General features: G+C 17.4%; 2 protein-coding genes and 1 pseudogene across 2 annotated transcripts, besides 1 other annotated feature; all 3 read right to left on the bottom strand.

Annotated features, from left to right (window-relative positions):
- Window positions 1-6448: 6448 nt before the first annotated feature.
- Window positions 6449-7142, bottom strand: PmUG01_13059400 (Plasmodium exported protein, unknown function; the record flags this gene model as incomplete). The annotated part of the gene is made up of 2 exons (XM_029007590.1): window positions 6449-6922; window positions 7059-7142. 2 exons carry the CDS (start codon window positions 7140-7142, stop codon window positions 6449-6451), a joined length of 558 nt encoding a protein of 185 aa, XP_028863963.1.
- Window positions 7143-10910: 3768 nt separating this feature from the next.
- PmUG01_13059300 (uncharacterized protein) lies at window positions 10911-11371 on the bottom strand (the record flags this gene model as incomplete). The annotated part of the gene is made up of 2 exons (XM_029007588.1): window positions 10911-11172; window positions 11337-11371. 2 exons carry the CDS (start codon window positions 11369-11371, stop codon window positions 10911-10913), a joined length of 297 nt encoding a protein of 98 aa, XP_028863962.1.
- Window positions 11372-13244: 1873 nt separating this feature from the next.
- PmUG01_13059200 lies at window positions 13245-14021 on the bottom strand (annotated as a pseudogene).
- Window positions 13245-14021: a sequence feature (Plasmodium exported protein, unknown function, pseudogene).
- Window positions 14022-14836: the final 815 nt, after the last annotated feature.

Below are 14836 nucleotides of genomic sequence, written 5' to 3'. Positions count from 1 at the left end.
AAAATTTCATTAAAACTACTAAAAAGTTCTAATAATAAATATATTATTTATATTAATGCAACATTAACGCTTATATAATTATTTTTATGATACGATAATTAAATTTTCATATGTCTGATAAAATTTTTAAATAAAATATTCATAAATCTATGTTATATCTATGGAATGTGATATTAAATAAATTAAACATATAACGGTAATATGTAATCCTATTAGTTAAATTAAATTAAGTAAAACATAACATGAATATCACGTATTCTATATTAAGATAATTTGTATAATTATAATCTAGGATAATACTATTAAAATAATCTATAATTACAGTTCCTACAAAACATCATTCTATTCGATAATCATATATATATATATGAAAGAGCGTTCATAAAATTAAACATATTTATAAAAAAAAAAATATTCATATATCATATTTCAAATATATTATTATTTAAGAATGCGCACACTATTATAACATTTTGGTAATTATTAACTCTTCTGTAATATAATATAAATTATAAATTTAATGTGTCTACACAATTTCCATAATGATATATACCACAATTCTTATATTGTAAATTTATACATATAATATAAGAAAAACTTATAATTTGTTATTTAAAAAACTACATTTTTCTAAATAAAATTACTTTTACGTATATTTTCAATTTCGTTCATATTACTTTTTATTTATTTAGAATTTCATTTAGCTTATATTAATACTTTAAATATTCAATATATCCTCTTAATATTAAATATTATGTTTTAAATAATAACAAAAATAATAGATGGATAATACTATCAACAAAACTTAAAAAATTTATACAAATCATTATTAATTTTGTATGACTTATGAAGAACTGCAATCAGTAAATAATAGAAACGTGCAATGAATTTTATCCGATATTAAAATACAATAATAAATAATATATTAACAAAAAAAAAAAATATTTTAATATATTTAAAAAATGACAAACAGAAATATATATAGATTAAATAATAGAAAATTAATTATTGAAATTTTAAGTAAAATTTTCGTTTTATTTCTTAATGGTTAATTTCTTTTGATGAAATTAAAAGATATGTTGTACATATAACTTATATATATAAAATGTATATCATTTTGTATAAATATATATATATATATATATAAATAAATACAATAGATTAATATGTAATCTAATATTCGAAATGTGATTCAGACAAATATAACACTCAAGATCATATTATTGTCCTACATAAGAATTACTTTAATGACATATATATTATATTATTGGATAACATTTTTACATTAATTATTAAACAACTAATTTATTTAAACTATTTTTATTTAATATAGTGTAGAAATTTTATAATTTTATAACAACATAACAATATTTCTTACCTTGTGAGGAATTTATTTTTAGTATGTTTAATAATGAAATGATATTTAGAGTACAATGTGAAAAAAACATTATTACGTTCTCAAAAAATTTACCATCGACTCAAATTAATATATATATATATATATGTTATTTTTAAAAGAACTTTTTAATATGTATAACGTTTTATAAATCATAATGAATACGTTATTACCTAATAAGTAATTTGGAAAATACAATAAAATTTTACCTTGACTGATAAGATATATGATAAAAATATCCATATAATAAGCGATTTCATAATTCAGAGATGTATCTCACCTAATAATTATTAATTATATATCTTACTTTTAGGTTTTTTATATTTGTAAAAGAAAAATAAAAAAAAATATGGATAACTATACGAATATTTGTCTATGAATAGTTCCTTTATGTTGCATACCTAATATATTCTGCTACCTAAAATGAAGGGTAAAAAAAATATATATATATAGTATCATAATTTTTGATAAATTAATTCTAAAAAAATATTATAAAAAATGTTGTAGCTTTAATTTGAATAATTAAATATTTTTAATTTCATATATATATACATACAAAATTTTTAGTATTTTTACAGGTCTATATGAAACATTAAGTATTTTTATTCATATACTAAAATTATTATTTTTCATAATAGATAATTAAATTTATTAAAACACTTAACAATTAAAAGTAAATAAACTTTACATTTAAATTTCTTATTTTATTTTTATTTTTCGTATAAAAACTTTAATCTAATTTCTTTTAAACTTTTTATTAATTTTAGTAGAAATTCAAGAAATGTGGTATTAAAAGTATGAATTGAAGAATAACATTATTATTCGTACAAATTAAATAATTTTTTTTTCTTAATTTAACATTTGAATACATGTTTCATATATAAAATTCATACATAATAAAACTTAATGTTTTATTCCCAAAGAATTATTATTTTGAACTTTCAATTAGAGCCTGTAAATCACAAAATAAGTTATGGACTATTCTTAAGTGTTATAATCAAAAAGCTTAAGTTCCAATAAATATTACACATAACCATTAATATAAATGTATATTAAAATATTAACAATTGTAGTATTTGAAAAATTCGTGAAAAACATTTTTATATAAAAACCTTTTTTTTTTTTTTTTTTAAAGAATATAAATTCATTATTCGTACACGAATATATACTGGTAATTCATAACGTAGCAAAAATGCTTAAACTATTAATATAAATATTATATAGGTATTTATTTTTAAGTTTTATATATATATGATATTTAGATTAAAGTTTATATATATTTCGTTTCTTTTATTTTACATTTTTTTATATAATGAAAATATGTTAATATTATTTTAACATTTATTATGTAATTAATAAACATAATTAATAAAATAATATGAGGAAAATTATTTATATATCAACAGACATTCAATTAATCAACCAAATGTAATAGTAATTTCTTTTATATATATATATATTAATTATCTAACATAAGAACTAAAAATTTCAGTTATTAATAATTTTCAGAAAGATAATAAAGTAAAACTGCTTCCTTCCTATTTAGGATTTTGTTTTTTATTTAAAAAAAAAATATAAAATTATACGGCTTGAATAGGAACATAAATGAATATTAGTAATAAGATTATTATTTTTTTTTCCTATGTTTCCTATAACTAAAGGTATTTTGAGTACTTAAACTATTTGAGCATTATACTATAGCTAAAGGACTTAAATCATTATATGAAATATAATAGTTCTAATAGGATGGAAAAAACGTAAAAAAAAGATAATTTATTATTTTATTGTACATTTTGAAAGTTAATCCGTAATATATACATAGGATATGTAGATCATCTATGCACTATTATTTTAAAGGTTTTATCTTTGGAATGAATATACATCAATTTGCTTTTTATTTTAAAAATATATGACCTAATTAACGATTTTTTAATTCTGTATAAAATTATTATAAATAGAATTTTATAATTATTATACAATTTATAAAAATATATTTTATTTATTATTACTAAAAACAAAATACATAAATTTTGGGAAATTCAATTATTTTCTATTTTTCTTCTCTAAAAATAAAATGGATTTATAAGATCTATAAAAATACAAATATTAATAAAAAAAAAAATATTGAAACTTAGAAATAAATTTATTAAAATGATATTTCTTGTAATTGCTATAATTTTAAAAAAGAAACTTCAATAATAAATTTAAACAAAATAATTTACAAAATAAATAAAATCCTAAATAAATCTTAATATATGGTATATAATGTATTATAGCAAAATCAAAATTGTATTTTCATCTTGAAAATTCTTTAGAAAATTTAACTTCTAATATATTTTTTATTAATTTATATATATGAATTCTTTTAAATCACATACTAAACTATAACGTTTAACTAACTAATATAAATAAAGTAAATTACATTTATTTTATGAAATATGCCTTTTAAAGTAGAAATATTTATGTTCCAATAATTTTATTCTTCAATGTTTATAACATTTATTACTTAAATAATTATAAATAAGAAAAATTAAATATATTATTTTAATTACACAAAAATAAAATTAAAACAATTTCTGTAATAAAATTACTCTTTTAAAAAGTAATTAATTATATTAAAAAAAAATAAAAAAAACTTAACATTTTTGTTTATACCATATACTGCATATTACCTTTGAGCACTATAGAAAAATAAGATATATATATTTTTTATTTCATAACGTTATATGTGAACTGAGTGTATATTTATATATATAACTACATACATATTTAGAACAATTCTCATTTCGACCTTAAAATTTTCTAACTTTTTTATATATTATAATTTATTATTTTTACAACAATTATATGTAGGGAATATTAAAAATTGATAGTGTATTCTTCAAAGAGTATATAACGGCAAAATTTTTATGTTCTATTTCATAAATGGTTTTTAGGTTCTCATGAAACTAATTTAGTTTGACATTTTTTATAATTATATTTTCCCATAATACTTTTTGAGTGTTATATTTATTAATAATATCCATGTCAATTTATATTCATTAATTATACATATTCAGAAAAGTTAAAGAATTATATATTAAGAGTTTTTATCTTTTTATCAAATATATAATTTGTTCCTATGTAAACTTATACATTATAAAGAAAAACTATTATTTAAAACATATGTGTAACTGCATTAACTCCATAACATTTTTAAACCCTTCTATATATATTGTCACTCGTAATTTTCATTTCCCTTGAATATAACTTTTATAATAATATATTATTTTTCTTTTAAATAATAATATTCTTAGTGTTATAATATTAATAGTTCTTATGAACAGTTTCTTTAATCTCTGTTCAAAAGTAAATGAACTTATATTTAATATATTTTATATTGAAATCTTGTGCACCTATTGTTTCATTTTTTAACTATAGAATAATCATTACATTAAATATATTAAGTCTATTAACCTATACTACGCCTATTAATAGTTGCACTAAAATATAATATCACAAATTTATATATTTTAATTAATCTTTAAAATTATTACTAAATCGGATTTTCATCTGTATAATTTTTTACAATAACTTATATTTCACTTAACTCTCACAACGTACTATAATATTTATTTTTACTAATTAATTTACAATGTTCAAAATTGGTTTAATATCTTCACAGTGCACATACGTCTACATAAATTTATCTAATATAAGATTATTAAAAAAAAAAACAAAAACAAAAAAAATCAACACACTCATCATAAAATAAATAATTCAGTAAATATTCAGAACAAAATGTAGAATAAATATAAATAATAAACATTCTTAATTACTAAATATTCAAAATTCTTAATATTCCGCAATATTTCCCAATATTATTAAAAGCAGACATTGGAAAACAAACAAAAAAAAAAAATTAAATTAACATTCTATGTTAAATATACAAAATGGAATTTAATATTTACTAGAAATTTTAAAATATAATAATATTTAGTGCACAATAATATTAAAAACTGTTTACAGCATAAAATAAAATAAAAATAAACAAAAAGATGTTTATCTCTTTCTTCTGATATTTAAAATGTCATAAAAGTTTTTTACATTTTTGTGCCTTATGTTACATTTTAATTATTCATTAAACAAATTGTTTAGTAAAAACGGACAACAAAGTAAAATAAATATAAAGTAATTATTCTCTATATTATTTTAAATTACTCCTAAAATCTGATGCAATAAGTTACATCGATTTGTTTTTATTTTAATTTATTCTTAGCTCTCATATAATGAATTTGTATTTTAAGTAAAATTAAATATATGAAATAACTTTTATAAAATATATAATTTACAATGTACATTTAAACAAATAAAATATACAACAATAAATAATAATATATAATCATTCATTTAATTTGTACCTTAATAAGAAAAAGGAGGGAATTAATTTTTTATATTATATTAATAAAACTTCGCTTTGAATATATCAACAAATAGTTTTTAAGACAGAACATGGTAATAATAAAAACAAGACAATATTTTACAGTTACACACACAAACTACAAAAGATAACTACAAAGTTATTTTTATTATGCCTTTCCGTAATAATTTTGTAACATATTTATGTATATATATTTTTTTTCCAAAATAATATATTTTAATATACATATATATATATATAAGGATATAACTTTTTGTCAAACTAAAAAAAATACTTTAAAATACAAATTTAAAAATATTAAAACATTCAAATTCACCAAAAAATGAAAAACGTTTATTTTTACTGTTTCCTATGAAAAAGACTATTTATCTAAAGGTGGATTAATAAAAGTTATGTACTTATATTGATGCTTGTAATGAATATATGTAGCTAAGAAAATAAATGATCATAATTTTTTTAAAAACTTATATTAGTTAAAGGACGATATTTCCTATTATTCATTTTACTTTTTATATATAGCATTTTATCATATTTTTCAAGCTTCCTACAGATAAAAATAGCCAATGACATAAACACTATAGGCAATATATATATTAATATAATTATTGGTATCTCCAACCCTGAAAATATTTCTAGTTCCAACTACTAAAATCTATCATAGCAATATTTAGTATTACAATGGGTAGATATATGATAAATAAAGCACGTAACATATTTATTTTTCTTTTTTTACTACTTTTTAAAAACTTAAAATCATTATTCGTAGCAAACCTAACATGATTTTTATAATATATATGGTCATATATTCTTTTTCCAAAATGTGAATCTCTTCTTGTGCATACAGAAGAATTTTTTTTCCTAGATAGTTCATAGTCTCGGATATTATTGGATATATGTTTACCTGACTGATTATTTTTTCTTCTTAATACTTCATCCTTGTTAAATACATCTTTTTCTGCATATTCTTCTTTAATTGGAACCTTTACTTTAACAAATACAACACTTGAATCCTTATTCCGTTTATATTTTGCAAGTAATCTATAAATTTTTGTATCTAATTTTTTACGATGTCTGCAGTTTTCATTCAAAGATATGTTAAATGTGTTCTAAAAAAAAAAAACAAATATAAATATTTCCTATTTAAACATTAAATAATTTTATTCAAAGGAAAAGTATTATTAAAAATACAACAAGTTAAATATCAATAATACAAAATAATATTATAAAACATTATCATAGCACTTCATTGTTAAAATAGTATACCCAACTTAAAAAAATAAAGATAGCAATTATATTAAAAAAGAGAAACTTATTTTTTTGTTTCATTATGTTAATTATTAATATTATAATTTATTCATTTAAGAAAAAATTAAGAATAGCATAGTGTACAGCTAATAATAAAGGTTGCTACATTAGTTAAAATTTTTTTTTGACATTTCTCCATAAAGATCTAAATAAAATATATATATATATATATATATGTATTTTACAAAAGAGAAAATGAAAAATAACTATTAAATTTTTATTCTAATGTTATTTATAAAAATCTAATTCGAATTAAAATAATTTAAGTTCGTTAATAAATATAAATATTCAAAATATATAAAATAATTATCTAATAGTAGACTGATTTCATAATAATTTATTATATTTTGGCGAATAAAAAGAAATTATTATTGTAATATTTCTAAATTATTGGTTTATTCAAAATATAAGTGCAAAATGGAGATACTGTATATAATTTTATGCATTAAGGCTTTAATTATTGATTCCAATTAATTTTCCTTAGCATTTCAAATACATACACAAACTGCATATTATAAAATTTAGTAACTATAATTAAATGTTTTTAATTATAAATATAAATGAAAAAATTAAATTTTAATAAAAGAACATTTCCATTATAAATTATTCCGTAATAACTAATATAATATGAATTCTGTGAAATAAAATACATTTGTAAGAAATGGGATTTTCATGGTTTATAATTTATGAAATTTTATATTTTAAAAAGTATAATCCATATGAAAGTTTTGTATCTGTATAATAAATATATAATATTATGAATTATATTTTGGAAATACATTTAATTATTGCATATAATATATTAATAAATTTATAAAAAAACGTTTTTTTCGTATTTTATTCATTAAATAAATTAATGTTTATGATTAAAAAAAAAAAAAAAAAAAAAAAAATCAAAAATATTTTTTGTTGATGTTTCTTTGATTTATTAGTAATAATTTCAAAAATATTCTGATAAAATATATTTCCAAATAAATATTATACATAATATTTTTTAATATAATAGTATAATAATGTGTTAAGAAAATCATTAATTTATTTTTTTCAGAACAATTTTTTAAAATAAGTTTATTATTTCTTTTGTTTTATAAACACATACCATAAAAAGCATATATTTAAAAAAAATATATACGTAAATATATTTTAATTTAATTTTTGTTTTTGTGCGAAATACATATTTACAAAAATATTATATATCTTAATTTTTTTAATTGTGGTTTATATCACTGCAAATGGAAACTAAAAAATTATTATACGCACAAAACATTATACGAATCATAAAAAAAATATTTCATATTACATTTAAAAAAAAAAAAATTAATCAAAAAAAAAGGAACGAAAACTATTAAATATAAAGATAATTTTAAATTAAAAAAAAGTAATTATGAAGAAATTGTATAATTCTATATTTATTCCTAATATAAATGTAATTATAGTCTAACAAAAGAACCATATTTATTACTTCATAATAAACTTATTACTTTATTGTTTCATAAATGAATTATTTTAATTGTCACTTTCTAAATATTTTAATTTTTCTTTAAATGAAAAAGTAATTTTTGAATTATTTTTTTTTTTGTTTCTAATATGTTTAATCTTTTCTACGTTATGCAACTATATCATAAGTTAAATTATGCTCTTATTTTTTAATATTAATCTTAATATTTTTCTATCTACCTAAATGCATTATGTTATATTCCGTGGTAATATTTCATAATTTATCATTTATATTATTATTTAATTTTTATAATTTGTTATATGGTTAAGATCATGTGAATATATAATACTTAATAATTTTGTTTGACATTAATATATAGGTAAAAAAAATTATAAAATTATATAAAATGTATCCTATAAAAATTTTATTATTTAATATTTTTTTATTTATTAGTAATACTGCACACCCATGTTATATCATATATTAACTATGCTATTACTTATGGATCTAATAAGTTGTACATGAAGAATTATATTTTTTAATTAATGAAGGAACTGTACAAGTTTTTCATTTTTATTATTTATACATTTTTTATAACGATATGATTTTAAAATGTATATTATCCCTTAGTAACTTTTTTTCTCCTTATATGCACAATCATATAGAAAAGACATTCATAATATTCACTTATATGAGTTTATGCACATTTATTCAACATAGTGATTATGTATTAAAGATAATATATGATTTTGTTTTCATTTATTTTAGTTTATTTAGCATTCTCACAAAATAGTATATATCTTAAGAAAAACTATTTATTAATTAATTTTTTATAAATTATATAATTTTATAACATACAATTCATTTCTATACATATGATCGAGTACTTCATTATGTTAATATACTCACATAGTCATTCATATATAATGAATACTATTCTTCGGATACTTCAATATATAACAAAAATTCTATATTTACTTTATATATGAAGTTATTTTAATGACTTCGTTAGGTTCAATATGTAGAAAATTATCTCTTTAAAAAGTTTTAACTATTAGACTTGGGCATTTAATTACATATATGTTTTCCAAATATTATTTAACTACCATTCCATAAAATTTAATAATTATATTATGTATGACGTATAAGTAAACACCTACTAATTCGCCTTATGTTACGTATATTTAATTCTATGTCTTGGTAAATATTTCTATAAATCATATTCTCCATTTTACTTATTAAAATACAAATGTGAAATAAAAATAAATGTTTTTGTATTTCAAATACCTTAATTCTAATATATAAACTTGTTTTATAGATTCTTCTTTTTCTTCCTATTAATGTATTAATTTCAAATTATTTGTTTTCCATTTTTATTATTTTTTTCTTTATTTTATTTAAAAATATTTCTCTTTATTTATTTATATACTTTCTTAAATTATATTTTTAAAAATATATTTTATACCTTCTAATATTTCTCATTATTATAATTACGTTATTCTCGTATCTCCCTTCATTAAAAAGTTTTAAATTAATTATATTTCCTTTTATATAGATATAACGTATAATTTAAAATTAACTATATTCTTCTTTGCATGTTCTTTATCTGTAATTCTTCATTTTTTCCCTCTGAATTGAATTTTATGTGAAACCATATGTGTGTACTTTGAATATTGTTATTATCTGTCTTCGTATGTTACATATTCAATAACTCTGAGGCATATCATGGAATATAATAATCTATATTTAATATCTTTCTTAATGAATTTGTTCTGGAATATGTTGAACCATTCTTTTATAATTAACACGTATGTTCTTTATTAATATTTATATATATATTTATTTTCTTTTACTGTTATGAAATTAAGCCCCAAATTGAGATAATATCTAAAAAAAAAAAGTGTAATATATATGTAATACAATGAATTTATAGTTGTAACCTTTTAAAAAAAAAAAAAAATATATAGTTATGTATTCATAATTAAAAGGGGATACACATTAAAAAATACTGCATTAAGTTCAGAAACATTTAACGAATTAATAATGAATGAATTTCATGTTAATTTGATAGAAGTTTCTGAAACAATAATATTAATGCTCTTAATCATTATTGATGATTTATTCTTTTTTATTATTCTTTCTGTAGTATATTTAACGAAATAATTAATTTATTTAGATTTATCTGCCTTTATAATTTCAATATCAAGTTTGTTAAAGAAAAAACTTTTTAATTTTAAAAACATTGTAAGCGTGTTATACATTTCACTAATAATAAAATCCCAACAATTATCTGTATAATTATTATCATTAAACACGCTCATCACCCTCCTATAAAGTTTGTATATAATATACTAATATGAATAATTTATTTGCAAATACACTTTCTTCTCATGCTTTACAGCACATATTTTACTTTTCATAAAACAGTAATTCTTAAAATAATCATGTAAATGATTCACTTCTTTATAGGTTTTAAAATTAAAATCAGAATTAAACCAACATGCTGAATTCCTTAAATTATTTAAATTGATGACATTCTCTACATCAGAAAGATTATTAATAAAACTAATCTCACTATTATTATTCCTACGAGTATTTAAATTTTTCCTCAATCTGTGATAAAAAGATACCTGCAAATAAAAACAGCGATCTATAAGATCTTCCTTATTATTTTTACTAGGCAATTTTTTTAGGTATATTTATACCTTCTTAAATATCTTTTTAAATTTTCCATCCTCATCTTTTAAATCGTTACAATAGTAAATAACATAACTTACCTTCTCCTCATAACAGAATTCTTTATATCCTTCATATGAGGCATACACTTGTATTTTATCTTCCAGGAAATTACATAAGAAAAATTAATTATGCAAATATATATTACTACTAGTAATAAAAAAAAAAAATATCTTGCAATAAAATTCTCCTGATATATATAGTATTTTTTTAGGGTAATATATTTTAATAAAATATAATAATACTTAAAATTATTAAAAAATTAAATGTCTACTATTTATAAGATTACTAATTAAATATGTTTTCATTATCCCCATATAGTTTTATATATGTATACTTTTCTTATTTCCCCTAGGTCCTAAGTATTCTTTTACAAGGAAAAATATATGCTTGTGTTGTTTTATTTACACCACATTAACTTTTAAAGCGTTTGTATGATAACTAAAACATATATTAATTTTATATTATCATTTCCCTTTAAATATAAAAGAATTATATTTCGTAATTGATATTTAATCATAATATATATTACCAAAGCATTTACTTACAAAATAATATACATTGCTTTTTTAATTGAAGCTTACAAAGAAAAATAAATAATTTTTTAAATATATCTAGTAAAAAATAAATTAACCAAAAAAAAATTTTGTATTTATGAATTATATATATAAAAATAATATTTTCTTTTGATTTTATTTTATTATAAAATTAAGCGTTACAAATATAAACTAATTAGTAATTATCCATAAAAACTACGTATATTTTCACACATTTTTAAAATGATATAAGTCTTTAATAATTATAATTATATATATATGTATAATAAGTATATATAAAAAAATATCCACATATTTATATGATTTTAGAAAATTTATATTTATTTCCATTAATTCCAATAATTACTTAGCTTTTTACAGATATATTTACATATATAAAATATTACTATTATAAGAAAAACAAAATTATATATATTAATATATTATTATATTAACATATTTAATTCACCAAATTAATATTCTAATTATGTAAAATTAAAATAAATATATAGTTTAATCATATATAAAAATACAATATAATATATATATAATTCATTTTTGTAAGAATGTATTAATACCAAAATTAAGCACTATAATAAAATAATAAATGTGAATTATTCTTCATTTAATGGTAAAGACATGACATACATAAGTTAGAATACAATTATAAATAATTGATGTTTAATAAGCATATTTATTTATTATATATATATACTTTCTCCTTTATACTATAGAAAATAAACTAAAGGATTCATAAAATGGTTTTTACATTGTATAAAAATTCTATGATATATTCATTTAAAACATATTTGGTATTAAAATAATTAATATTAGTTTTAAGTAAAAAATAAAAAATATTTATACATTAATTAAAGAAAATACATTAATTTTGCTTTATTATTTACAGAGAAGAGCAACATTTACTTTGAATTTCAAATTAATAATGGTCTTATTTAAATTAAGTCAATAAATAATCATTTTAGAATAGTATCATATGAAATAAAAAAAAAATTGTTTTATATTTAATGTATAAATTATGACTCCTTAATAAAATTATATGAACTATTCGTTACATATCAATTTTAAATCATAAATATATATTTTTTATGTCAATCTAATTAAACACCATATTATATATAAAAACATATTTAACTGTGCTAAAAAAATACCTTAAAATACAGATTCAGAAATATTATAACATACAAATTCACACAAAAATTAAAAATATTTTTTGTGTGCACCTGTTCATCAAATATGCCAGGTATATGCTGATGTATCCAATAAATTTAAGCAATTATGTATAAATTTGTTATATATATCTTCAAATATATTACAGTTATTACTTAACATGAAGGACTTTTACACAGGGAAACATATTTCTTATTATTACTTTATGTATTTGCTTTTCGTAATTCACATATTTTTTATAATTTTTATAAATATATAAATACACCCTGTTAAGAATACAACACATAATGCATCGAAGACTCGTAAATACAATGCTTCAAATACTTTTTTCAAAAATTGTTTTAATAATACTAATTAATAGTGAAAAGAATACCAAATAGAGCAGTATAAAAGATAAATATATTCGTAATCCGAACTTTTTAAATAATATTTGTCCATAAGTTTTATCACTAAAGATGTATTTTTTCTAATATAATCTATATAATCAAGATGTTTAAATTATGTTCTTTCAAAACGGAATATTTTTTTTTTTCAAATACTAAATATTTATGTCTGTTATATTGTTTATCGAATTCCTTCTTGTATAATAAACTTTTATTTTATTGTTTGATTCTTCTATTGTACTACTTCCATATTTAGTTCTAACATTATATTAGTTCTCTTTATTATTATATATCATATTTTTTACGCATGTAATATTTTAAACATTATTCTTTCCATATTGTACTAACAACTGATAATTATTTATACCTAATTTTTTATTAAAATTGTACTCTCCTACCGTATTATAAAATGTACACTAAAAACAATATATAGATATATTTATCATTTAAATAATAATAACACTTTTGTTACATAATAGAATTAATAAGAATAAACCAAAAAATATGTCAATAATGTAAAAATACTTAAATAATTTTATCATAATACATCATAGCTATAATGATATGTCCATGTTATAAGGATAAATGTAGTAATTATAATGAAAAAGAATGATATCATTTTTTGTTATATTATAAAGATCTTTAATATGATAATATATAGGGTCCAAAAAAAATTTAATTATAATACAATATAATTTTAATCACAAAGAAAAATGTAATTACAGTTGTAAATTTCTACTTATTATTCGTTCATAACATTTTTAGTTATATATATATATATATATATATATACTATTTTAAATAATCGATAAAAGAAAAAAACGTTCAAATATATTATTAATATTTTACGATAATGTTATATATAAATGCTAAACCTTAACAAATTAAATATATTTTGAATTCATTCTTAAATATTCAAAATATATACATTAATATATTACACTAATTAAATAATGTTTACTTATATTTTCAAAAACAAAAAAACATATGATTTCCTAATATTAAACAAAATGTGAATTACATCTAAAAAACGAAATGTATAGAATATAGATTATGCATTATACTACATATTAAAAGAATAATTTCTATTTTTAAAGATGCTTTTGTATTTGTTATCCGAATTTTATAAATACTATGTTTTGGAACTAATATATATAAATGATAAAAAATATTAATTATCGCAAAAATATAGTAGGAATGATAATAAAAAAAACAAAAATATTTTACAAAATTTGTGTCATACTAATTATAAAATTTACAAACTATATGATATTTTATATATTTAAAAAATGATATTTGTATGTTACAACATCACGTATGAACAAATATATATATTAAAGGTATTAAAGTATATATATTTTTTTTTGGCATAAATTTTTATATGATAAATTTTAAATAATTTTAATATTTATCATTATTTATAAAAATACTTCT

This window comes from Plasmodium malariae (assembly GCF_900090045.1).
Source record: "Plasmodium malariae genome assembly, chromosome: 13".
Taxonomy (NCBI): Eukaryota; Apicomplexa; class Aconoidasida; order Haemosporida; family Plasmodiidae; genus Plasmodium; species Plasmodium malariae.
The sequence above is the reverse complement of the archived record's forward strand: the minus strand, read 5'-3'. Positions and strand labels throughout refer to the sequence as shown.